The sequence below is a fragment of the Schistocerca gregaria genome, chromosome 5 (genome assembly GCF_023897955.1).
Source record: "Schistocerca gregaria isolate iqSchGreg1 chromosome 5, iqSchGreg1.2, whole genome shotgun sequence".
In the NCBI taxonomy this organism is placed as follows: Eukaryota; Metazoa; Arthropoda; class Insecta; order Orthoptera; family Acrididae; genus Schistocerca; species Schistocerca gregaria.
The window spans coordinates 635,600,090-635,627,781 of NC_064924.1; the positions used below are offsets into that span (position 1 = coordinate 635,600,090).

General features: G+C 38.6%; 1 protein-coding gene across 5 annotated transcripts in view; it reads left to right on the forward strand.

Annotated features, from left to right (window-relative positions):
- The window catches only part of LOC126272274 (protein madd-4-like), a 2,033,115-nt gene that overhangs the window by 1,919,013 nt on the left and 86,410 nt on the right, over window positions 1-27,692 (forward strand). For all 5 annotated transcript variants that reach the window (XM_049975019.1, XM_049975021.1, XM_049975022.1 and 2 more), the window contains exons 20-22: window positions 6,127-6,343; window positions 15,219-15,292; window positions 23,867-24,053. In XM_049975019.1, the coding sequence (XP_049830976.1) occupies window positions 6,127-6,343; window positions 15,219-15,292; window positions 23,867-24,053 (478 nt within the window). The remainder of the gene's footprint in view (window positions 1-6,126; window positions 6,344-15,218; window positions 15,293-23,866; window positions 24,054-27,692) is intronic.

Here is a 27,692-nt window from a genome sequence, read left to right on the forward strand (position 1 = left end):
TACTCTTGGATGAATGTGTCCCAGTCAGTGTATGACATCCTTCTCTCCTCAACACTTCAGCAGCATCAGGAGATGTATGGATAAACCTGCATCATCCAAAGCTTTCTTGTTGCAGAATGTCTAGCTGTTGTGCTGTATGTTATTAATGCTCCTGCCATCTCAGAAGTTGTTTGGTAGAGGTCAGAAATGTGGTGTAACAATTCTTAGCATTGGAGGTATAGATGGATCAGAAGTATAACTAACACTTAAAGACACAGCAATATAGAATTAAAGTAAAGTACATCTAAATTATTTCAGTTGCAGCAGAAGAATTCTTGACAACTTAATCCCTTAATAACAGACCAACAATTAGTCACTGAGGCCAAGCCTGAAACATCTTTCACAAATATTTCTACCTTTCATATTTGGTATTGCTGTTGTTATCTTACCTGTATACTATGATATGTTTCTTGAATCCCATTATATATTTTTTTTAATTACAATTTAGCACAGTCTGGAACCCAGTGATTTCTACAATCATACTGTGATCAGCAGGTCTAGAATTTTTATTGTGAGCACACCTTGGTCCAACAGAAGAGTCGCATAGCAATCAATTAAAGTTTTTGTATCATTTACAATGCCACAATAGCAACAGCACTTGCTATCCCTTGCATGCATTGATGTCTTCACTTTTGTTCCTGGTAAAAAGCCCTTTTGCATTACCCACCGTAAGCATGAGTTCCTAATGTGGCTCCCAGAAGAAGACTGTCCCAAAAAAGATATTGGCTGTTTCTAACAATTAGTGGTGGCATTCATCTGAAAGTTTTTAGCAGTTTTCCTAGTGAAATATGTGAAATAGTCATGAAGTTGCAGGCAGCAGTAAACAACTACTTCATGACATCTGCTCAAGAGCATATCATGTGATCCTGTAATATTCACTGTTTAAATTTTCCATGCTATCCCACAAAAACAGAGTATAAAATCCAAGACAATGCACCCTCTTGATGTGGCGAAAGCTTAGATGTTGATTTCCTTCCTGCTTCTGAAAGTAAGAAAGCTTTCAAGTACATTCATTATGAGTTAGTTGCCATGTATGAAAATAGTGCTACGAAATATGAGAGAGTAGTTAAGAGAAGTGTGCATTTGGAATGGGGGAAAACTAAGAATAGGCTTGTGGTATAACCCTCACCCCACAATGAGAGGTAAAAGTTAACAGTTTGTCGAAGGTGCAGTAATAATTTAACAATTAGCAAATTGAGAAACTTAGTGTGATAGGACAGCCGTGATATGGTGGCAACACTCCTTGAGGATGCATGATTTTACTAAGATGCACACAGTGTAGCATGTCACAGGAAGATTCCCTGGTTTCATATAACAGTTTACATTTCAGATGTCCACCTTCTTGTTTTTTATTGGTAGATCTGCATGATATTAAGCCACTGAGTAGGCTTTCAGACATCATTGACCAGAAATGGAAAGTGATGAGACCCACGTAATTTTGATTGCAAAGTATTGCGTACAACCAAGAAATGATTGGATAAAATGTCTCAGTGGTGTTTTGCACTTAATTGAAAAATAATTAATGAAAGAACTCCAATTTTGTCCAGTCCTTCATGTCTGAGCAATGCGCCACCAACCTTGTCTGTTTTTTCCTGAAACCTACATAAATTACAATGTATTTGCATAAATAGTAAGGAGACATGTTAGTGTCTTCGATTAATGATGGAATTATCAAAATATATAGATGCAAACAAAATTTATCCAGCAAACAGTATCTGCTTACACACCTTACACATGCTCAGCTTGAGAGGCTCACCAAAAAAGTGACTTGAAAGTAGGAAGATAAAACGATGGTGCACCTTCATTTAGTCTCAGTGACTTTTCATTCACTACCTTTACAATTTCTCTAAGTTTCAATGTATTAAATGCAATCTTTGAATATTTATCAAATATGCTTATCACAAATTGGTTTTTACAAATTAGTCATTTTTTATAATGACACGTCATTACATTATCAGTTATAAGAGTAGGAATTAGAGCAAAATAATAATAACATGAAACACTTCAGACTGCTCATCTCAGAGGAAAGATCTGGGATTGCTGTTCAAGTGGAAGCCCAGGCAATTTAATTTTTGCCTCATAAATCAATCAGAAGATGTATGTTTCTTATGGGTTATTGAGAAACATAATTTATGAGCTTTTGGATGTGTCATAATGCTCCGCTAAATGTGTATTGCACTTGTTTATATTCCAACAAAAATGGCACATAATGGAAGCAGCTGCCAAAATCTTCAACCATTACAACCCTGATTCTGATTACTGTTTTGGTCTCCTGGTGATGTTGGGCATGTTGTTATACCAACACTGAACAGTCTCCTGGTGATGTTGGGCATGTTGTTATACCAAGACTGAACAGCAACGCAGGCAGTGGAGATTCTCTTCACTGCTATCACCAAAAATATGAATACACAGATGTAATAAACATGGAAATGGTCAGCCTTCCTGTTGATCAATATATTATATACTGTATACTGCAATGATGTATTGTCAGCACTGATGAGCAGCTTTTATTTTGAATAAGGATCCTAACAGCATATGCTAGTGAATTCAGTCTCTTATTTAAATTGTTTAGGTGTACCTCCCACTTCATATCTGCCTGAACATGTACACCTAGAAATTTTGTATGACTGACCTTCAACACATTTTTTTCCTTCAATAGTGAAAACAAGGTTTTGCAGGATGGACGTTTTTTGTGGTATGAAAGTTAACTACCACAGTTTTTTCAAATCTTACAATGAGCCTATTGGTCTTGAACCAGTGTGTTAAGGTACACATAACTGACACTTCAGCCTCCTGCAGATTTTCCTCATTCTGTGATTTAATTAGAATATTAGTGTCATCTGCAAACAGTACAGTGGTTCCATAATGTATTTTACTAGACAAGTCATGTACATTCAGCAGAAATAGGACATGTCCTAGAACTGACCATTGTGAGACTCCATACTTGATTTTCTGCTCATCACTGCAAAAACTAGAATTTTTTTTGTGTGTTTCACTATCTTTGTGTTTTATTTCTGTAATCTTCTGATGATTACTGAGGTACAAGTGGATCCACTTTTCAGACAGGCCTCTAATACCATAATACTCAATTTACACAAGAGAATACTATGATCAATTACATCAAAGGCTTTACTTAGACCCAGAAATATCCCACATACATGTTGTTTATCATCCACTGCTTTTAATACTTCATTTAAGAAGGCAAAAATTGTTGATTGAGTTGACTTTCCAGCTCTGAAACCATGGTGGGAGTCACTTATCAATCTCTCTTTATTTAAGAAAACTGTTAATCTTCCAAGGAACATTTTTTTCCATAATTTTGCTGAAGCCTGACAAAACTGAAACTGGTCAATAGTTAGCAGTATCACTTTTTGCACTCTTCTTATGCAGAGGTTTTACTTTTGCAGTTTTTAGATTTTTTGGAAATACACCATTCTCAAAAGATGAATTTACTATGTCTGTTAGTGGTTCCACAATAAATGTTGCACTAGCATTGATAGCGTCTGGTATCTCATCAACACCCACTGAATATTTATTAGGCAATTCTTTTAGGATTCTTGACAGTTCCTCAGGTGTTGCTGGATACAGGAATAATGTGTTTGAATGGAATTCTTGATCTGAGTGACTGGTTGGCTGTTTGTCATGGTGTGTATTTATTAACTGCTATGCTATATTTGAGCAACAATAGTTGAAAGCACTAGCAACATGTTTGGGATCAGTTAGTTTATTTTTATTCATAATCAGCTCTATATTACTGTGATTAACTGGCCTGGCACCCATTTCTTGCTTTAGTTTTATTCTTGGAATCACACAATATTTTTTCATTTTGTAGTTCTTTTGCTTTTGAAATAACTCGTGTTCATATTCTTTTGTATCTTTTGAAATATGCAGTAAAGTCAGGACTGGTATTATGCTTGGAGTACTCATACAATCTCCTTTCATTTTGGCAGGATGTCCTTATCCCTTTTGTAGTCCACATGTTTGTTTTTTGAGTAGAGTTCAACGTATTTGTTTTCTTGGGAATAGCCGTTTCTAAAAAATATTTGACTGTAGCCATAAACTTACAGTCATATACATCTTTCCAACTTCACCCTCTAGGAGAGAACAAAAATATTCCACATTTTTTATACTGAAATTTCTTACAGTGTGTTGTATTCAACAGTAAGTTTGGTTTCCTGAAACATTCATTCCAAGAATTTGAGCATAGTGATTGCTAAAACCCATGTTTACAACTTGTGTGTTATAGGCCTATTTTCACATATTTCTCAAGATCTGATCAATAATAGATGCAGAGGTAGGTGTTTCTTTAGTTTGTTCAGTTACCGTTGGACTGATGTTGAACAACTATAGTAAATTTACGTCATCTCTGAATTTATTGGATTTCCAGAAATCAATATTAAAGTCACCACATATAATTATATTTTTCTTGGGAGAGTGAATTTCTTCCAAGAGTTCCTTCATGTGATTGTAAAACACTTTTCTGTCTCCATCTGGTGACCTGTATACACAAATAATAACTGTATTTTGCCTTGGTAGCTCCGCAATGGAGAGTTCTATATCTTTTTCATAGGACAGTTTGTGGTATGAACATTTACATGTTTTACAATAACTTAACTATTACCATGTAAATGAAAATATGTTAAAGATTTTTTTACTTTATTCCACTTGCATGAGAACCATTTCACTTGACGTCTGTGCCAGATATATTATTGTTCAGTGGAACCCTGCTTAATGTGCACATCCTATAATGCATAATTTGCAAATGACCAAAAGAAATTGTAAAAAAAAAAAAAAAAAAAAAAAAAAAAAAAAAAAAAAAAACAGACTTGTTTGATGAACAATGGTTTGGATAATGAGTTACAGTGATTTAGTGTAGCTAGTAGCAGGGAAACATTCTACAATACAAACACATTTCATATGAACAATGATTTTAGTACATACTGCAGTCTGGGTTTGCACTTTTTCTGCTACCATCTTAGTGCAGCTTGTAATCGCGCATTTTTCTAAACTTTTGTTTACAAGTGTTTTTTGTGTGCAAATTTTAATAACCTGTCCCCAAAGATAAAGCCATAAGAAGGTGACCGTAAGAGAAAGGAAATGAGCTTAGAAATGATATGTAAAATCATTAAAAATGTGGACCTGGTGTGAATGTTGCTGATTTAGCACACGCCTACAATTGGTTGACATTATGTATTTGCACTATCCTCAAGAACAAGAACAAGAACAAGATGAAGGAGATAGGTGCTTCAAAGTGACTGACAAGAGTATCTAAACAACGGTTTTGTATTCTCAGAGATGTCGAAAGGTCACGTGTTTCCAGACTGTAGTACCTAGAACTGCTCGGCCACTCCGGCAGGCTTAAATAAGTTACATGTCCTTAGGACCCACAGGTTAATCTGTTCTCTCCAATGAGAAAATCTCTGTTATGGTTGCATCTATCAAATGGCTGTCAGTGTCGTCGATGCAAGCAAGCCATCTTTCGTTACCAAAGTCCATGTTTCTAGGTCAGGAAGGTGATTGGAGGGGGGGGGGGGGGGGGGGGGTGTCTAACAAAATAGTTTGCTTTCCATCAGTTACACTACAGAATACCATAAAGATTGGAATTGAGGACTATCTTGTGTTTGAGAAAATGAAAAAATGCCCATTCACTGTATTACAATTCAGTGATGATGAAATGAAGTTTTAGGTGATGAAAATCCACTTCCTTTCATAAGGTTATGGAAGAATTTATTTTGTATATGGTTAGATTATCTATGAATTTCGAAACTTAGCTCTGTCTGTTTTTCTAAAAGTGAGTCTATTGAAAGGAAATTGTTTTCATAATCTTAGTCTATTTTTCTTATTCTCCTCAAAATAAAAACAAAAAAAATTAAATTCCTCGCTGTGTTCTTTTTTCAGATGTGGTGTTTTTAACCCCATGGTTATGAACTTATTTCTGTCAGACAAGTTACATATAAGATTTTTACTAGAACTGGAACGTTATGCAATTATGGTTGTTTCCCTTCACTCAGCTAACTTGACTGATTTTGTAGTATGTATATTTTTTCTCACTCATTTAATGAAGAATCTGATTAACCAAGGAAACAGGAATTTTTACCTTTCCAGGCTTTCAGCAGCCCCAGGGGCCTTCGCACAATTCCAGAAACTGCTGTAACATCATTTGGAGCAAAAAGTCAAAAGGAGGAAGAGGAAGAATATGGTGATGATTATTTTGAATATGACAATGAGAATCCTGTGTTTCAATTGGGAGAACAGGATAACATTACTGAAGAGTCAACAGAGGAGCCAGTTATCTCTCTCAGAGGTAAACAAATAATTGATTAAAAGGATGTAACAGTTATCAACTTACTTTACATATTATCATAATCTTTCCTTTGAGATAAAAATATTCAAAAGTACATTTCCTCAGTGCATTGTCATCTATGGGCAATGAAATCAAATTTTGTTTCTTAGTCTATCTTGAACGCTGCTCTACAGATCACCACTGGCTCTCTTCAGTTATACTTGCTGATTGCCTAATCCTGCACAGTATTGCTGTAGACTGATAGTGTGTACAAAATTGTTGTCTTACTTATTTCACAAATTTTATTTGGTAGGCAGAAGCGGATAGCATACGACTGCTGTTTTGTTGTTTGTGACTTGTAAATGGAGAAATTTGGGCTCATTTACTCAGTAACTTAGACTTTACAACTATACTTCATCGTAAAATCAGGGTTTCACAAATCAAATTCTAAAATTTTCATTTAAGTATGCCCAGTGTATTCTATGAAAAAATTGGAAAAAAACACCAGATCATATAACTGAATGGAATGAAACATGTAGATGCTATTAATAGTGCAGAGGATATGTGAGAAACTGAAAATAATCTACATATAGTGGTAAAGAGTATAAGAAAATATATATTTTCCAGCGTATTACAAGCATTTTTAAGAATTCACATTCAGTTGGTGTGTATAAAACTGATAAAAAATGAAATAACTTTTGAAAATGCAAAACACAGCTCTAAAAATTTCATATCTTACTTTTTTTGGTGTTGTAAGGTTAACTGAATACAGAAACCAAATTGTTTTGATGTCAGTGTGGTAACTGCAAAGCTGTTGGAGAATTATTCATTATGCTTTTGTATGAGAAAATGCTTTACTGTAGCTGTTATTTTAATATTTAATGTTTTCTTTGCTCCAGTGCACATGAAAAATATAAATGTTCAGGAACTCTCTTACCAGTGTTGATATATTTCATTTTATCATTATATATTTCGCTATAATTACATGGTTTTACGTATTTTAACTTAATTCTACATAAACATACATATTACTGCTTTTTTTCCTTCTTATTCTCATTAGGTTACTCCCTAGGAACACTACGGAATCAGACATACCACAGAAGTTGAAAACGGAAAGTACATTATCTCTAAAAACCACGTTTTAATAAAAAAAAAAATGGGGTGAATTGCACTTTAAGTTGGATAATGTAGGACATGATTCTTCTTAATTTTGTAATATTTGGAATTTCAGATCTCAAAAGCAAAGCTGATGTGATAACAATACTCTGTGTTGCACTGTTGTAGCCATCTGTATGTGTAGTGGAGGGTTTGGGTGCTGTTGAGATTGACAGTGGGGCAGACAAAAGACTACCATCCCAAAGTTTTCCAGCTACTAGTAACTTCTAGTGATTCAGAACAAGGGAGCTAGTGAACATATGCACCAAAAACATTTGTTAAATAATACTTCTTAAAGAGTTCATGACTTTTTGTGTTTATGATACCTCCTGTTACATCAAAGTGTGTGGTGCTGTATAAGTAACAAACTACGTCTGCTTAATCATTGATGAAAAAAAAGGTGGCCATCTCATTGTTGGCAAACTCGATGGAGAAGGACCCTCAAAGCCAATAACAATTTCCTGCAAAGTGTGAGAACAGTAGCTCATTAGTGAATGGCAGTCTTAAAAATCTTGTGGCTTATGGCAATCCAAGAGGAAAACCTTCTTGTTAGGTATTTGGCAGGAGGAAACAGCTATAAAGGTGTTGAAGTCTGCAAGCTTTTGGAGCCATGGCTCCTTCTTCTGGCAGAAGGGCTGAAACAGAAGGAAGAAGGGCAAAGGAAAAGGACTGGTGAGGCTTAGGAAATAGGGAGAGTGTAGAAAAGTCACCCAGAACCCCAGTTCAGGGCAGACGTACAGGATAGGATGAGAAGGAAAGATTGATTGTTGGAGACTGTACCAGAAATATTTGAAAACTTGAGAGCTTAAAAGTGCAAGATATACAAAGATTATTGGCATAACATCATGCTTGAGTTAAGAGCAGAAACCCAAGTGCATTGTTCTTTAGCATTAGGGGGGGGGGGGGGGGGGGTTTATAGGGTGGAATAGACAGGTCAGAAAACAGGTTAGAAAACTAAAAGGGCCTGAAGAAAAGAATAGTTACTGAGAAGATGTGCTGAGACTGAAAAAATTAAAATAATGAAGGCTAGGGGGATGCCAACAACAAGCACATGTCTAGACACCAGTTCTCACCTGCAGAGTTCTGATAAACTGGTTCTAAGGGAAGAATGCAGTGAAATTGGCACCAAGGTCATGACTGTCATGATGTAGAGCATGCTTCACAAGAGGATATTGTATGTTACTGGTATACACCCTCTGAATCCTAACTGATAACTTGATGATAGTGATGTCAGTGTAAAAGGCTGAACAGTGTTTATGTAATAGCTGGTATATGACATGTTATTTCACACATGGCTCTCCCTTTGATGTTATTTGTTTTACCAGTCACAGAGCTGGTACAGATGGTGTTTGGGTGAACACAGGATAAGTCTTACAGTGGGGACAGGCACAGGGGTAGCAGCCATAGGACAGGGAAATGGATACAGAAGGAGCCTGCTATCTGTCAAGCACATTGTGGAGATTGGGAGGCTGATGAAAAGTTATTCTAGGCATGGTGGGCAAAGTGGCGGACACAGTGGAACTCATTGCAAGGCATGATTTTATGAAATTATAGCCTTGTTAAGTAGCTGACTAAGACATTCAAGATCATGATAATACTGAGTGACAAGAGGTGTTCTCCTAAGTTATTTTTTGGGGTGATAAGCAGTACCAGGATTGGATTTAATGGCCCAGGAAATCTGCTTTTGAACCAGGCTGTTGGAATAATTATGTCCAGTAAAGGCTGAAGTGAGAGTGGTGGTAAATTGCTGTAAAGGGCCTGTGTCTGAACAAATACATTTGCCTCAAATGCTGAGGCTGAATTGGAGGGAATGTTTGACATGGAAAGAATGGCAACTGTGAAAATGTAGTACTGTTGTTTGTTAATAGGTTTAATGTGGACACGAGTGTGTAGCTGACCTTTGGTGATTATGAGGGCAACAGCAAGGAAAGTGGCATGGGATTTGAAATAGGGCAGTATGAAATTTAATTTGGAGAATGACTTTAGATATTCCAACAGTTTTAATAGCCTCAGCATGAGTCCATATGGCGAAGATGTCACCAATCTATCCAAATGAAAGCAAAGGCTGCAGACCTATGGATCCCAAGTAAGCTCCCTCCAAGCATCCCATGAAAAGGTTGGGAAAGGAAGGAGCCATCCTGGTTCCTATTTCCATGTCCCTGATTTATTTGTATCTCTCCCCCTCCAAGGTACAGTAGTTGTTGCTAAGTATAAAGTTGACTAAGGTGAGCAAGAAGGATGTTATAGGTTTGAGATCAGGTGGGCTCTGGTTGAGGTAATGTTCACCAGCAGACAGCCATTTACATGGGAGATGTTGGTATAAAGTGAGGTGGTATTAGTGGTGACAAGTAGACAAGCATGGTGTGTGATGGAATGGGATGGACACAGATTTCAGATGATCTAGGAAATGGTTGGTGTCTTTAATATAGGAGGGAAGGCATTGTACTATAGGTTGCACGTGCTGATCATCATGAACATTCAGTGCTTTGAAGCCAGCAACCCTGGGATGGCTAGCCTTATTTGATTTGTGGATATTAGGAAGAAGGTAAAAGGTGCATGGTTTGAGAGGGGTAAGAAGTCATTTTCAGTGAGTTGAGGTGTTAAGGATGGACTGTAGTTAAGTTCGTATCACTGGGATGTGATCTAAATGGCAGACGTTGTATGTAGAGGAGTCTGACTGCTGGTGTAGACTCTCACTTACATGCATCCATTGGTCAAGTACCGCAGTGATGGATCCCTTGTTTGCTGTGGGGATAGTGATAAAGTCATCAGTTTTTAGGGAACAAAGAGCCTGGAGTTCTGCAGAGAACTGGCTAGGTTCATGTTATAGGGACCTGAGGAATGGTTGGGCTTGTAAGGGATGATTTTGAGTTAGTGATGGTGGATGAAGTTGGGATGATGGTCAGAACTGTTCAAGGCAGGGTTCTGTGTCAGTTTTGCTGATGGAAAGGTTTCGAGATTGGGTTGCAAAGTGATATGTTCCATTGACTGTTAATGTGAAGGAAAGTGGGTCTTTCACCAAAGCAGCATAATTAAATTGAGATCCAGGGCTGAAAGTGAGAACCTTGGATAATACAGTTAATTCAGGAGGGGAGAGTGTCTTAGATGAAAGGTGGTTGTAACTGGATTGTGTGATCATAAGTTTTCCTTGGTCCAGGGAGCAGTGGTGAAGGCTGTAGGATGTTAAAAGCTTGGCCAAGCTTGGTTTGTGGGGGAGGAGTGGTGGCTGATTATATGGCTGTTCAGGGAGCAGGAGAGGGACAGGAAGGGAAACACCACTGTAGAGGTAGTTCAGGAGAAGGTGGAATACCTTTTTGAGGAGAAGTCTGGCCTGTTGTTGCAGTTTGAAGTTGGCTTGGCAGATGATATCATTCAAGGAAACATGAGGTGCAAATAACTGCAGGATTTTGTAATAGGAGAGAACTCTGGTGCAGTGGAAATCGGGAGATGAGACATAGAGGTCACAGATTTAGGCAGGTAAGAGCAAAAGATTGCTGTATTTGAAACTGAAAAAGTGGCTGCTGTAGAGTAGGATTACATTCAGAAACAGGGACTTTCGGTGCTAGGCCTTTGGGGGTAACTTCCAGGGACAAGCATGTTTCAAGAAACAGAATGTGGGACCTTAGTGTTGATAGTGCAAAAGCATATTTTTGAAAAGACTGAATGTAATACATGATGGGATTAATCATGGCAAAAGAGGAGGGTTTGGAGTATTACAGATGGTGTGAGTGGCAAAAAAGAAGCAGAAGAGGGAAAAAGAAAGAAAAAAAACAAACAAAAAGAAGGAAAAATATTGGAAAAATAGGCACAAAAATCATCAGAACAGACAATGGTCAAAAAGAGGTAATGTGTGGGAGACAATTTATATAGTACAAAGACTTCCCTCCCATATTAATGACACCAGTTATTTCTTAGATCATCTAAAGTCTGTGACCATGCACTCCCGTCACAGTCCTTGCTTGTCATAATTGATGCTGCCCCCCTCTGCGCCAACATCCTCCTTGTATATGGACTGTCTGCTGATGAACAGTTCCTCGGTCAGCTTCCACCTGATTCCAAATCTATGATGTGTTTCCTACTCACTTTAATCAATGTTATACTTACAAACAGATCAAGAGTGCAGCCTTTGGAATCAGGAAGGTTCCTCCCTATGTCAACATCTTCATGGGTCACTTGGAGGGGGCTTCCCTAGAATCCATGAGCCTAGCCTTTGTTGGGTTTAGATTCATGGCTGACATATTTGCCATATGGGCTCATGGTGAGGGCTGACCAGTACACATCGTTGGAATCTCTTAAAGTCATTCTCCCAATTACATTTCAAATGGTCCTATTACGAATCCCACACTACTTTCCTCAACAGTGCCATTGTTCTCACTGAGGGTCAGCTACACATCTCTGTTGACATTTAACTTACTAACAAACAATAGTGCTTACGGTTTGATATTTGACATCATTGCTGTGTCAAACATTGCCTCCCAAGCAGCCTTGGCATTAGAGGCAAATGTATTTGTTCGGATGAAACCTCTTTACAGAAATACACCACCATTCTCACATCAGCCTTCACTCAATGTAATTACCCCTTTAGCCTAGTTCAGAGGAGATTTCCTTGGCTATCACATCCAATCCTGTTATTGCTTATCCTTCCAAAAAATATTGTAGGAATATGTCTCCAGTCACACAGCATTTTCATGGACTTGAACATATTAATTGGCTACTTCAACAAGGCTATCTTTCTTGAAATGAGGTCCATTCTGCCTGACATTTTGGCCACAGTATCTAGAATAGCTTTTCCTCAGCCTCCCAATCTCTGCAGTGTCCTTGACAGACACTATACTCCTTCTGCACCCATTCCCATATCCTATGTCTCCTACCCTGTGACTGTCCCTGCTGTAAGACTTGTACTATGCACCCTCTTAACACCATCTATACCAGCCCTGTAACTGCCAAAATGTATGATATCAAAGGGAGAGCCACGTACGAAACAACACATCATGTGCCAGTTGTTACATAAACAGTGTTCAGGCTTTTACATTGGCATGAGTACCACCAAGTTGTCAGTTAGGATGAATGGACATATTCAGAGGGTGTATACTTGCAACACACAATATCATGTTGTAGAGCATCTTCTACTACCTGATAGTCATGACTACGGCCACATTTGCCATCTGCACTCTTCCGCCACACACTAGTTTCTCAGAACTCCTCAGGTAGGAACTGGTTGTCACAGCATGTGCTTGATTCTTGTCACCTGCTGGCCTTCATTTATGTTACTTTCTTTGGCCTCAGCATGTCTTCTCAGTAACTATTCCTTTATTAATCCCCTTTAATTTTCTAAATCTTTTATTTTCTGATCTGTCTGTCCCCCCCCACCCCCCACCCCCCACCCCTGCACACACATACTCACACACACACACACACACACACACACACACACACACACAACACAATGAACTTAAGTTTCCACTCTTATTAACTCAGGCACAGTGTTTTGTCAGAAATCTTTGCCTTGCATATTGCCCTATCTCCTCCCCCCCCCCCCCCCCCCCCCTCAAGATCTCAAGTTTTCAAATCTCATCTGATGCAGTCCCCAACAACCAGCCTTTCCTTCTCATTTTGTTCAGTAAGTCTCCCCTGATCTGTGGTTCTCGGCAGCTTTTCCAAACTCTCTCCAATTTCTAAGCCTCATCAGTCCTTTTCCTTTGCCTCTCTTCCTTCTGCTTCAGCCCTTCTGCCAGGAGAAGGAGCCACTGGCTCCAAAAGCTTTGCAGATTTCAGTACTTTTCTTTCTCCTGCTGCTACTTGCTGTTTACATTTTTTATCTATCCAATTACATTATATTCACAAATATTGATTAGTTCCATTGTAACGTATTCAAATCCCATGACTCACAAGGTGGCAACTGCTCTTCATGTACTCTTTTTGAATTTAATCCTTTTCTCCTCTCTTGCTCATGCATTGCTGAGGAAGTGTATCTATGAAGAAGTGTGAAACAGCTACCCAGAAGTAAATAAAATAATTTCATACACAAAGAAAATGTTTCTAAATGTCCTGTCTTATGTGTCGCTCTTTAGAGATCTGATGTCGAATATAATATTGCCAACTGAGTGTATCTTAGTGAGATGGTGTATATGGATTGAAGTTGTCAGTTTTTGTAATGATTATTTCCAAGCCATAAAACCTGAGATTGATTCATTTATGAGAGAGAGCCTTCAGTTTCAGTATAGAGGCACAAAATGCTGTCATTGAACCTAAAATCAAAAATGTTTTTGTGTATATCCATGTCAACTTTTTTGCTTGTTAGTAGCAGAAAATTAGAACCTATTGGACCATCTCTACTGAAATCATTTGAAATGGTTGAGAATGTCAAATGCAAGCTGACTGGCATTAGAGATAGTTTTGGGCAGGGGGTAGTGAATAAGTTTAATGCTGTTTTTGGAAGAAATCCAGGCTACTCCACTTTTGCTTCTATTGGCAGTATCCTCAGTGGAGGGGATAAAGACACTATAGCTGACATCTCCATAATTACACAGGAACTGAAAGTGATGGTAGCAAAGGAAAGCAGAAATGTTAACAACATTTTCATGCTTCATACTGTACAGAAATTGTGGCTCTGTAATCATAATATATCATAGAGCCCCAAACAAAATATTTTGCCCATATTTGAAACAAAGCATAGATCATACTCATCTACAAGAATGGTAACAGAAGTGATCCTCAAAACTATCATCCAGTGGTATCGATATCTATCATTTATAGGATCTTAGACCACATTAGGAGCCCAAATACGATGAGGTATCTCAAACACTCTTCCATATCAGTAAGCAAGTGACTTCTAATTAGAAATCCATCTCCTTCCACCTGCATTCTTAAAACTTTATTAGAGGATAGCTTCTGACAGAATATTGAACACTTTTTATGGAAAATACTCATTAACAATCGCTCAGTTTGGTCTCTGTAAAGGAGTTTTTGCAGAAAAAATTTACAACTGCTCAGTTTGGCTTCTGTAAAGGAGTTTCTGCAGAAAAATTTATAAATGATCCGGCAGAATTAAACAAGAAAAGTTACCAAGCTGACATTTTCTGTGAGCTTTCCAAGACATTTCACTATATTTTGCTATAGAGACTAAAACATACAGCATTAAAATCATTCCCCTTGCATGGTTGGGATCATAATTTAACAACAGAAAGTCACATTCACAAAAGTCGCTGCAGCGATAAAACTAGAGTAAGAATGAGAAAAGTTCATGTATGAAACATTTACTAACCATTCCTTCTATTTTGAATGCCTAAAGATGTTCTTAGGGTCATTTGTACACGTCTTCTGTAGTATTTTTAACTAATTATATTACTCTTAGTGTTCTTTTGCATCAACTTCCACATCTGGCCATTATCACCACAGTAATTCTCATTGTCACTGATTGTTTCATTTCTGTCATTTACATGTTCATTAATTAGCTCACTTGTCCTAATAATATTGAATGTAATTCAGAGTGCTCCCCTCACTTAAAATTTCCACTACAGACTTCCAACATTACTTTGATAGAAGTTACACTCTAGTACTTTGTACCAATGTTTTCTGTTCACATAATTCAAAACTTCTTTGTAATATACTTGCATTTTTTACACCTAATTACTGTCACATTGGTAAGATAAATAATGTGTAAAAGAAATGTATAATATTTTCTTTTATTTTACTGGTTTTTGTCATTAACTTTACTATTTCTTTTTCCTGGGTAGCACAGAAAATTTAAAATTTGACTGGATGATCACAGAGTGGTCCAAATGTTCACAGACATGTGGCAATGGTGGATTTCAGGTAAATAAATAGTTTCATTTTATCACTTTATCACATACTTCTTAATAATGCAGTGCCTAAAAAGACTTTTGATAATTTCACTTTATTATAAATAATTACTCTTCTGATTATTGTTCAGCTATTCTTTATTTACTAGTTGTGTAAGAAGATGTAGCATGTATTTGTTTGTACTGTGTAACATTTTGTAGACAAAAAATTCTGATTATCAAATGGTTCAACTTGAAGACCAATGCAGGAGGATGGAAAAACACTGGAAATGTTATAAGTATAAAATGCTGTAAGAATTGGTATAGTCAGTTAAGGAAACATGTGATCCATTGTAATTCACTATACAGGGTTGTGCATTGATCGTGACCGGGCCAAATATCTCACGAAATAAGCATCAAATGAAGAAACTACAAAGAACGAAACTTGTCTAGCTTGAAGGGGGAAACCAGATGGTGCTATAGTTGGGCCGCTAGATGGCACTGCCATAGGTCAAACAGATATCAACCGCATTTTTTTTAATAGGAACCTCCATGTTTTATTACATATATATGAATATTTAGGTTGGACCACTTTTATGCTTTGTGATAGATGGCACTGTACTATTCACAAACTTATGGTTCACAATTTTAGATGAACAGTAGGTAGGTTTCTTAAATAAAAATACAGACTGTAGGTACGTTTGAACATTTTATTTCGGTTGTTCCAATGTGATACATGTACCTTTGCGAACTTATCATTTCCGAGAATGCATGTTGTTACAGCGTGATTACTGTAAATACCACATTAATGCAATAAATGCTCAAAATTATGTCCGTCAGCCTCAATGCATTTGGCTATATGGGTAATGACATTCCTCTAAACAGCGAGTAGTTCGCCTTCCGTAATATTTGATCATGCATTGACAATGTGCTGACGCATGTTGTCAGGCATTGCCGGTGGATCACGATAGCAAATAGCCTTCAACTTTCCCCACAGAAAGAAATCCTGGGATCTCAGATCCAGTGAACGTGCAGGCCATGGTATGGTGCCTCGATGACCAATCCACCTGTAATGGAATATGCTATTCAATACCGCTTCAACCGCATGTGAGCTATGTGCCAGACATCCATCATGTTGGAAGTACATCACCATTCTGTCATGCAGTGAAACATCTTGTAGTAACATCGGGAGAGCATTATGTAGGAAATCAGGATACATTGCACCATTTAGATTGCCATCGATAAAATGGGGGCCAATTATCCTTCCTCCCATAATGCCGCACCATACCTTAACCCGCCGAGGTCGCTGATGTTCCACTTGTCACAACAGTCATGGATTTTCCATTGCCCAATAGTGCATATTGTGCCGGTTTACGTTACAGCTGTTGGTGAATGATGCTTCGTCACTAAATAGAACATGTGCAAAAAATCTGTCATTGTCACATAACTTCTCTGGTGCCCAGTGGCAGAACTGTACACAACATTCAAAGTCGTCAGCATGCAATTCCAGTTGCATAGAAATATGGCACGGGTGCAATCAATGTTGTTGATGTAGCATTCTCAACACCAACATTTTTGAGATTCCCGATTCTAGTGCAATTTGTCTGCTACTGATGTGCCGATTAGCTACGGCAGCAGCTAAAACACCTGCTCGGACATCATCATTTGTTGCAAGTCATGGTTGACATTTCACATGTGGCTAAACACTTCCTGTTTCCTTAAATAACGTAACTATCCGGTGAATGGTCCAGGCACTTGGATGATGTCGTCGAGCAGCAATCATAGCACACGCCCACTGGGCATTTTGATCACAATAGCCATAGATCAACACGATATCGACCTTTTCTGCAATTGGTAAATGGTCCATTTTAACATGTGTAATGTATCACAAAGCAAATACCGTCTACACTGGCAGAATGTTACATGATACCACTTACTTATACGTTTATGACTATTACAGCACCATCTATCACAAAGCAATAAAAGTGGTCCAACTAAAACATTCATATTTCTTTACATACTACATGAATAGTTAATAAAAAATGTGGGTTCCTATAAAAAAAATAAAAAAAACAAAAAAAATGCAGTTGATGTCCGTTTGACCTATGGCAGCACCATCTAGAGGGCCAGCCATTGCACCATCTGGTTTTTCCCTTCAAGTTAGACGAGTTTCGTTCTTTGTATTTTTTTCATTTGATGCTTATTTTGTGAGATATTTGGCCCAGTCACTGTCAATGTACCACCCTGTACAAGTATTTCTCTTGACTGCAATGTCAAGAAGCAGTTTGATAACTGGTTGCAGTTTCAGGACAAATATTTTCATATCATAGTTTCTAACACTAGAGGAGCATGAGAAGCTAGGTTCTAAAGGTGCTTATTTATAGCTGAAACCAATTACCTGACTGCTTATTATCAAGACAAATAAATTTATAATGAATTACAAAATGTAAAATCAAACAGTGGAAGGTCCATAATGCCGTAACAACAATATTATGAAAAGGATAGATCCTGCTCACCACTTAGAGGAGGCACTGTGGAATGTAAAATGTGTTTTATTCATCTCATAATATACAAAATTTCAGAACATAAGTCTGATGTCCAGGAGACATGTCAAGGTTACAATTAGACCATTTGAAATTTTGTCACACTTACAATAATATGTTGTGGAGAATTTACTTATTTAAAATTTGTCAAAATTACAGTATTTACATCTACTATTTTTATTCTATTTTAGCAACCCAGCTCAAAGTATCACTTCATCCTTCATGAAATCTTCTACAGAGTAGCAGCATCATTCAATTAGAAAATCATGTAACTTGCGTTGTAAAATATTTATCTTCATATTCATTGTCAATGGCTTTTATTGTGTTGTGAATTTTCTTGGCTATAGACTAAGGAGTTTGAACTCACAGTTTTAAGTGATGTGAGGTGTTCATGAAGTTTTCTTGTGTCTTGTGTTGTATGAGTGTCCAAAATGGTGTGTGTATATATATTAAAAACAAAGATTCCAGGACTTACCAAGCGTGAAAGCGCCAGTAGATAGGCATAATAAATAAAACACACAAACACACACACAGAATTTCTAGCTTTCGCAACCGACGGTTGCTTCTTCAGGAAAGAGGGAAGGAGAGGGAAAGACGAAAGGATGTGGGTTTTAAGAGAGAGGGTGAGGAGTCATTCCAATCCCGGGAGCGGAAAGACTTCCCTTAGGGGGAAAAAAGGACAGGTGTACACACACACACACATATCCATCCGCACATACACAGACACAAGCAGACTTTACAAATGTCTGCTTGTGTCTGTGTATGTGCGGATGGATATGTGTGTGTGTGCGAGTGTACACCTGTCCTTTTTTCCCCCTCAGGGAAGTCTTTCCGCTCCCGGGATTGGAATGACTCCTTACCCTCTCCCTTAAAACCCACATCCTTACGTCTTTCCCTCTCCTTCCCTCTTTCCTGAAGAAGCAACCATCGGTTGCGAAAGCTAGTAATTCTGTGTGTGTGTTCGTGTGTTTTGTTCATTGCGCCTGTCTGCCGGCGCTTTCCCACTTGGTAAGTCTTGGAATCTTTGTTTTTAATATATTTTTCCCATGTGGAAGTTTGTGTGTGTTTGTTTGGATATGTGTGTGTGTGTGTGTGTGTGTGTGTGTGTGTGTGTGTGTGTGTGTGTGTGTGTGTGTGTGTGCACGAGTATATTCTGTGCAGTAACTGCAGCATGGCTGACATATAACATGGCTGCTTTCACACAGCCCTGTGTTTTATTGAGTGGGAAATTTCTGTTGGATTGCAGTAGGAAGTGGGTCGGTGTACAGGACAGGACTTGCATTTGGGCCAACCACAAGGGAAAGACCCATGGGACACGAGATTGGTTACAGGAGTGGAAGAAACAGGGATAGAACAGGATCTTCTGTAGGTTGGGTGGGGAGTGGAACACTGCTTTGTTTGATGTAGGTAGGATTTTGGGTAGAATATCCCTCATATCAGGGCACAACGAGAGGTAGCCGAAGCCCTGGCCTAGCTTTTCATGGCCAGGATGATACTGGGTTATCATAGGAGTGCTGGTCAGTAGCTGGTTAACAGGTTTACTGATGTCAAAGGAGGGGGTGGCACAGGAGATATGTTTGTGGATGAAATGCGTAGGATACTGTCTGTCAATAAAGGCTCTGGTAAGGTTATCAGTATATTTCAACTGCTCCTGCCGTCCACTCCAGATGTGCCATTGATATGTGGTGATGCTATAAGGAAGAGACTTCTTGATATGGACTGGGTAACAGATGTGAAAGTGGAGATACTGTTGGTGGTTGGTGTGCTTGATATGAAGATATGTATTTATGGAGCCATCTGAGAGGAGAAGACTGGCATCTATAAAGATGGCTTAGTATGGTGCCATGTGAGGATCCATTGCAGTGCTACAGATTTATTTATAGATTTGCTGTTCAAATCTGTCACAATTGTGGGTCAGGTTGTGGTTGGCTAGGAGGATTATGAATGAGGTAGTGGGTTTGGTATCAGGAGGATGTTGGAAAGGATTGTGTTCCAAGCCCCCAAGGTCATGGGCATAGGAAATGTTCGTGTACAAGGCTGTCACATCTGTAGTGACCAACAAGTAGTCTGGTGGTAATGGGACAGGAATTGTGGAGGGATAATGTAGGAAGTGATCAGTATTTTGAATGTACAGTGAGAGGTTATGGACAGTAGTTTGGAGGTGTTGGTCAGCAAAGACAGCTGTTTGTTTGGTGGGAGCATTGTATGCAGCCACAGTGGGATGACCAGAAGGGAGACCAGTGGGGTTGGGTTTGTGGAGTAGGTAAAAGGTAAGAGTGCAGGGAATTACTATTGTGAGGAGGGAGATGGATTCCATTGTCAGGTTTCTGGATGGATGTAAGATCTTGAAGAGTTGCTGGAGACCATGTTGGATTTCTGGGATAGGATCATGGTCATAAGGTTTGTACGCAGAGGTGTCAGGAAGCTGACAGAGGCCCTCAACTCCATATTCACCCCCACTCACGACCACTGTGGTTGAGTCATTGTTATGGAAAGGATGATGAGGTTGGGGTTGGTTTTCAGGTCACAGATAGCTGTGTTTCCATAGAATTGATTTTGGACTCACTAGGGAGGGATTTATGAAAGGAGGGTGTGGCCAGATTAGAAGCAAGAAATTTGTGAAAGATTATTAGGGATGACTGGATGGAAGGGTTGAAGGACCAAAGTTGGAGGAAGGTTGAAACTGCTTTAAACAAGATTCTGGGTGAGGCTTTGGTTGGTATTGTCAGTGTGGTGAGTGGTGAAGAAATATTTCCACTGCACAGCAGGAGTTAAGGAAAGAAGGTCCTTCACAAGTCATCATGGTTGAACATAGGTTTTTGTCTAAAGGTGAGGCTTTTAAGAACTACTGAGACTTCTTCAGGGGTCAGAATTTTGGCAGAAAGGTTTGTAACAGTGTAGTGGGATGAGTATTCAGGAGAGTGTATTTTATGGAGGGTGAAGGAAGGTTTAGGGGATGTGGAAGTTGAACTGAGTCAGCAAGACTAGATTGGGGAGCTATGAGAGGTTGATGAGGTGGGATTGGATCAGAATGTTAGGCCCTTTTCTGGCTATAGGGAGTCCCATATGGCAAAGGCAGGAGTAGCTAGGACAGCTTCCTCATTTGGTGCTGAGAATCCTGTTCCAACTGATAAAGGCTAAGAGTTTCTGTTGCAGTGATGGTATTCAGGAAGTTGTAGTCACACAGTAACTGGATTTTGTGAAAGAAGTGGAGGCTGTCAAGAATGGTTTTAGTTTGGATTATATGATTATGAAGGAGCAAATCTGCGAGGGTGACGGACTGATGGAACGGGAAAGATGAAGTTTCTTGCAGTAGAATGGGTGACAGGCTGATATGCCAATTTTTATGGTAAACCCATTAGTTGAGATACCATGTGCTAGACATTATTTCACAAAGAGGATGTGTGATTGGCATTCTTCTAGGGTAAAGTAGAGTTTTCAGAATTGACGAAGGTAGAATGAGCAGGAAATTTATGGTTGTATGGTTGGGCAACAAAAGGAGTTATTGAAAAATAGTTGAAAAAGATTGGGTCAAATCTTATAGTCAAAGTATTATATTGGAAATAAATGGTAGGTACCATATAGAGAGCTATGTAGGAAGTTAGAAGGAAGGTCAGAAAAAGTTTTAAAGAATCAAAAAGTAATAGTCGCAATTGAAAATAATATGTGCAAACATGGATTGAGCCACATGACAGAAACTTTCACAATCATGCAGTGTGATTGTAAATATACATGCATAATCAAGTAAGAGTAAAGTTGGGCAGCATATTGTTGATAGTGGAGAATTGATTAAAAACAGCACTAAAATTAAATGATCAAAAGGGAGCTGTCACCGCAAGAGCAGGGCATTAAGAGGGTGGCCAGTGTGTATTTTGAAGGCAGGGACTGGAGGGTTTGAAACCTCTACACCACTACTTTTTACCCTATGTATCTCATCACTGAAGATTCAGCAGCATTTAGTCTCCAACCCTTTGTGGGAAGGAAATGTAGCAACATTTGTGTATTCACATTTCTTGTCACACTGTAATACACGGCTGACCACTGAAACTGCAACACCAGCAAGGATATAAAATAATGAAATACTGATTATTGTCATATACAGTACAAAAGGATGAATTCAAGATCAAATTTGCACTTGATTTGGGGGTGTACAGTGTGCAAAATTTAATATGCAGAACTTCCACATGTGGCAGCAACAATTACTTTAAACCTGCTGTGTGCCGTGTTGAGCTGAGCTTGGATGACACAAGTGATTCTGTCATTCCATGCTACTTCTGTGCCAGAGTTCATCAATTGTAGTGGCTTGTGAGTGATAGGTTGCCAGTCTCTCAGCAGTCTGTGACCAGATGTTTTCATTGGCTGAGAGATATGGAGGATGATCTGGCCTGGCAACAGTCAAACACCGCAGGGTAGCATTAGCAACATATAGTCTTCTTGAAAGATAAGATCATGGAGACCTCAAAGATAGGGTACAACCCCAACCGCAGATCATCAGAAATGTAATGCTTGCTGTCCAAATCACCATTTATGCAAACTAGTTGTGGTCATACTCCCGACATCATCACGTGAAGTGCTGGTACTGAATAATGATAACAAACACAATCTGATGTCTTCATTGTCTACAAACAGAGATATGTTCATCATGATAATTCCCGCAGAACTGGATCTCTCCTAAAATGATGATATGATACTATTCTTGTGTCTGCTATTGTCATTGGATGCCCCTACCATCAGCATGTTCCTTGCCGCTGCTGCTTCAAGGGAAGCTGCAACATGAGTCACCATTCCGACAGTCTGCAGTGCTCCAGACGTAATCATGTGGTCAGTGTAGAGACTTGTGTTATCTGTAAACGAGTGCATTTTTTGACTCAAAGAATGTAATGTGGCTGTGCAGTCCTGCACAGCAATATGTCCATGCTCTCAGGTACTAGTCATGTGGAGCCTTTTGAATCCTGAAAGCACTGAGTGTGGCCTTCCTGTACTCATCAAGTCCATATTCACATGACAGTCATGAGGTCTTGACCAGGCAAGCAGCAATATCGTGGAATGGTAAACCACAGTCCCTGTATGCCATGGTCATGCTGCTACCAAATTTGAACACATGCTGGTAGATTTTGATCCTTCTTAGGTGAGACATAACACAATCATACGTTAAGCCAATAAAATTCAAGTGTAATTTCTGAATGAGAAACCCACTGCATAGTATTTGCTCGTGTGCAGAATATATGTAGCAGTACTCATATCTACTTGGAGCAGTTGCACTGAACTAGTAATCACATATCCAAGATGTAGACCACTACATGACAATTTAATATTTGCTCCATACCACCTTCATGTTGCAATTTTAATACCCAGCAGTGAACTTGTATTTTTGTTAGGATTTCCTGCCGGAGTCTAATTTTCTTAAATTACTCCTTCCTTCATTATATGTATCATGTGGCTGTGATTCAAAATCACTTCCTGCATATATGTCCCCTGGTGCAAACTTTATTTATTCTGCTCTCAAATTGTGAGCAACTCAGACTGCTAAATAATCTAATTTATCAACACATGGTGGCTCCATGGTAAAGTGCCATACCAAAAAACCCAAAGGTTTTGGGTTCAATTCTCAGTCAGTCCTATAATTTTCATCTGATACTTTTCTCATATTTCAAATGTGGCAGTCTTATGGCTTGGAATTCACATTTAACTGTAGGTTGCACTATAATTTGCTGGATAAGTCTTTCCTAAGATCGAAGAAGGCAATGGCATATAACGTCTAATAGGACCATGCTTAGAAAGACCCTGTAGTGTTCAAACAACCTTTAGGTTGATGATAGCATTATATTTTTACTCTTTCAAAGATATTATGTTTGGCCCATCAAAGACTGGAGATTCTACTGATAACCATTTTATTTTTGGATAGGGACATGTGTATTAATTACAAACTATTAACACATTATCATACTTTCACTGTTAATTTTAAAGTGCCAATCCTGTACTAACAGTTTTAATTAACTGCATTGAAACCAGGAGATTTGCACATCTGTAATACAGTATTACTAATCAACTGTGTACATTCCTAGGTACGAGCTGCTCACTGCATGCTTCATGTTAATGGAAGCACCCAGAGTGTTGAGAATAGGCTGTGTGAGGATGCTGGACTGCCAGTTCCTCCAACAATGCAGAACTGTGGACTGGAATTCTGTCCACGTTGGACAGCAGGAAACTGGTCACTCTGTGAGGAATCTAGGTGTTTTACATGGAACACAGGTAATAAGAGTGTACTGTCACTGTAATAACAGTGATGATAGAGACATAAAAACAATATGTGATTACCTCTTCTAATAATTTCCGGGTATGCAGCCGGATCCCGTCGACATTCTGCCACGATATTTCGGCCCAGAGACGTCCGGCCATCATCAGGTGAGTACACAACTACTGAAGAGCCCAGGTGCAGTCGCGGTATTTATACCGATTCTCGTGCACGTGTTGACATGCGCGGCATAGCCGAGTTGTACGTGCTGCCATCGGTGGTGAAAGTAAAAGATCATCTAGTCATTGAGTATCGAATGACGCTGTCTATTCCGCTGTGAATGTATAATTTTAATAACAGGATTCCAAGTTTTATCCAGTTGAAAGCCGTTGTCACGATTTATAAGATTATCGGCAAGACGTATTTCCACTGATTCCTTGATTACGGAATCCCAAAATCCGGAAACCGGAGCTAAAATTTTTGTTCCATTGTATTCCATTGAATGTCCCATTGAAATACAGTGCTCTGCTACTGCCGATTTTGACGGTTGCCGCAGACGGGTGTATCTTTCATGTTCTGTACATCGTTCATGGTCAGTTCTTGTCGTCTGGCCAATATATGCAGAGCCACATTCACAGGGAATTTTGTAGACGCCTGCTTTCTTCAGTTGTAAATCGTCTTTAACGGATCCAACCAGGGCCCGGTTCTTTGCTGGTGGACGGAAGATAAATCTTATAAATCGTGACAACGGCTTTCAACTGGATAAAACTTGGAATCCTGTTATTAAAATTATACATTCACAGTGGAATAGACAGCGTCATTCGATACTCAATGACTAGATGATCTTTTACTTTCACCACCGATGGCAGCACGTACAACTCGGCTATGCCGCGCATGTCAACACGTGCACGAGAATCGGTATAAATACCGCGACTGCACCTGGGCTCTTCAGTAGTTGTGTACTCACCTGATGATGGCCGGACGTCTCTGGGCCGAAATATCGTGGCAGAATGTCGACGGGATCCGGCTGCATACCCGGAAATTATTAGAAGAACAAATACGCCGGGAAAATTTCAGAAGTCACATGTGATTACCTATTTAACGTATCAGTGTGATGCATAGGAAACATGAATTGCTCTTCAGAAAAAATTTTGTGGTAGTATTTTCAAACTTGTGTACTCTTTTAGAAGGTTGTACTCTTTCCAACTTTTGATAGACTGTAATTGAAATGAGTCTACCTCTCTTTGAAATATTTTTTTTCTAATTACAATGCATGCCATTTGCAAAGCATTTGTCTTGCCATATTGAAATGTAACTGTAGCGGTAACTTCTCATCTTTTGTAAACTGTAATATTCTGAATGCAATTTACTTGCAAAAGTGTCCTCCAAGGTTCTCAGAAAGTTAGATAGCTACATCAAGTAGGTATACCTTGTGTGACTCTTCAAATGAGGTGAAACTAGATTCAAAATCAGAAGCAAATCAGTGTGATAAATTAGTCAATGTTTTATTAATCACTACACTCAAATACCAACATGTTTCCTGTAACAAATGTATTGCTCTTTTCTTTCTAATTCTTGTCAAGACTTATCTAGTCAGTTTTGCAAGAAATGACCTCAGTGATGGATACAGAATTTTTTTTTACTATGGTAAAAGTAAATGTAGCTCAAGAAATCATTAGTGAAAGATATATTGAGCTACATTTACTTTCACTGCAATAAAAAATAATCAAGTCACTAGCAAAGTTTAAGAAAGTTTTATTTAAACTGATTATACAAATATTCAACACAATGCCATCTTATGATATAAAGAAGTTACAATTGTTCCTTAAATTATGAATTCTGTGCACCTATTCTTCCTGGCAAATTGGTTAATTGCATCATCAATAGGACAATCAATGTCAGGGTGAGTGTTCAACAGAGCTAAGCAATTAAGTCAATCCTCCTCCATTGTCGACCTCAGCCATGTCTTTGTACTCTGCAATGTTGAAAAAGTTCTTGCTACTGTAAAAATAGATGCAGGTAGACAAGCAAATATTTTGTACAGTGTGTGCAAAGTAGGATAGTCAAATCTAGGACAAAGAGACAATGCTTTCATAACAGAATCACGATCATTTAGGGCATTTATGCTCGTTTGCTTGTATTTAAGAATCTGTCCCATTAGTCTCTTTGTAATCACAAAGAGTGATTCTTCTTCTTCAAAGAATGGTAGTTCAATTAAGCACTGACTGAATTTATGTGCCAGATCATAAACATCATGTTTCAGCAGTTGTGAGAACAAAAGTATGTTGAATTTTAAATGATAAATATTTTCTTCATCAAAGCATTCTCTCATGTCAGTTGTAACATGGTCCAGTGTTGGAATAAAAACAGTTCTTTTCCAATATGTCATAGCATCATCATTGTGATCACAGTTTTCCCTGTGTCTTTGTCTGCCTGTAAGCAAAGAACACTTGTCTCCAGATCTAACTCTTCCACAACTGCCTATGCCTCTTCAACAATATGAACAAAATGGCTATCAGTGTTAGCTCTTATGCTGTCATACACCTTGAGCGTCAAATCTAATTTCGCTTTTGCCATCACAACATCCAAGCTTGGGTCTTGTAAGATTTTGCTGACTGGATATGTTATGCTCATAATGTCACTCAGTGTAAACAGAGTGACAATAAACTTGCAATTAGAGACAGTTCGAAGGTGAATATTGGCTTTGTCAGACATTGTTCTATCCCTCCAACACTGTATTCCTTTAAGAACTTTGCAAACTGTTCCAAGATCAGCTGCGAATTGAATGACAGCATCATGTCACTCAACCCATCTTGTTCGACACTGTGACTGCAGTGAATGTTTCAGGTGACTCGTCATTGTTGTGAACCACTTGCTAGATGCTGCAAAGGACAACACTACTTCTTCAGTAGTACCAAGTGAGTTCCTCACACTTGTAGCATGTGGGCTCGCTGGTGAGGGCAGCCTGGGTGACAATGATGCTGGTGGGAGTGGGGACGGGGGGGGGGGGGGGGGGGCGGTTGCATGCCCCCCGTATGTATCCGCCACTGAAAGACCTGTATTGCAAAAATATTTCTCGCACATAGAACAAGCAGGAGACAGTAGCAAAAAGTGGCAGAGTATTACTGTATTCAATTGTCGAACTAATTACATTTTTTAACAGAATCTTCCATTGGTTCTTGGTAGAACAACATTATAATAAATGAAAAGCACCAGTTTGCTTTTGTTCTACAATATTTCTTTTATTGTTAACCGGTTTTCGGCTTACTAGGCCATCTTCAGACATTTACTGAGTGTTATCACCATAGAAGTTAAAATGTTTGCAAACAACGTTGGAAGAGAAGTAACAGGTCTAGACTGAAGTAGAAACATACAATAAGTAACGTCTTTGACAGTGTGGTGGTAATGCTATGAAAAAGTAAAAATTGAACAGTACATAAATAACAATGGAGTAGACAGGAAAACCTTTAACACAAAATAGGAATAGCATGGCTACATAATAATTTTCTATAAATAAGCAAAACTAATAAAATAAAATAAAATTAGTACTAGACAAGGCTACACCAGGAGGTATGAAACGTGGAGAATGAGACACAAACCAATTAAAAAAAAGAGACAACTATCAATGTAACTACAGAATACATAAGGAACTTGAG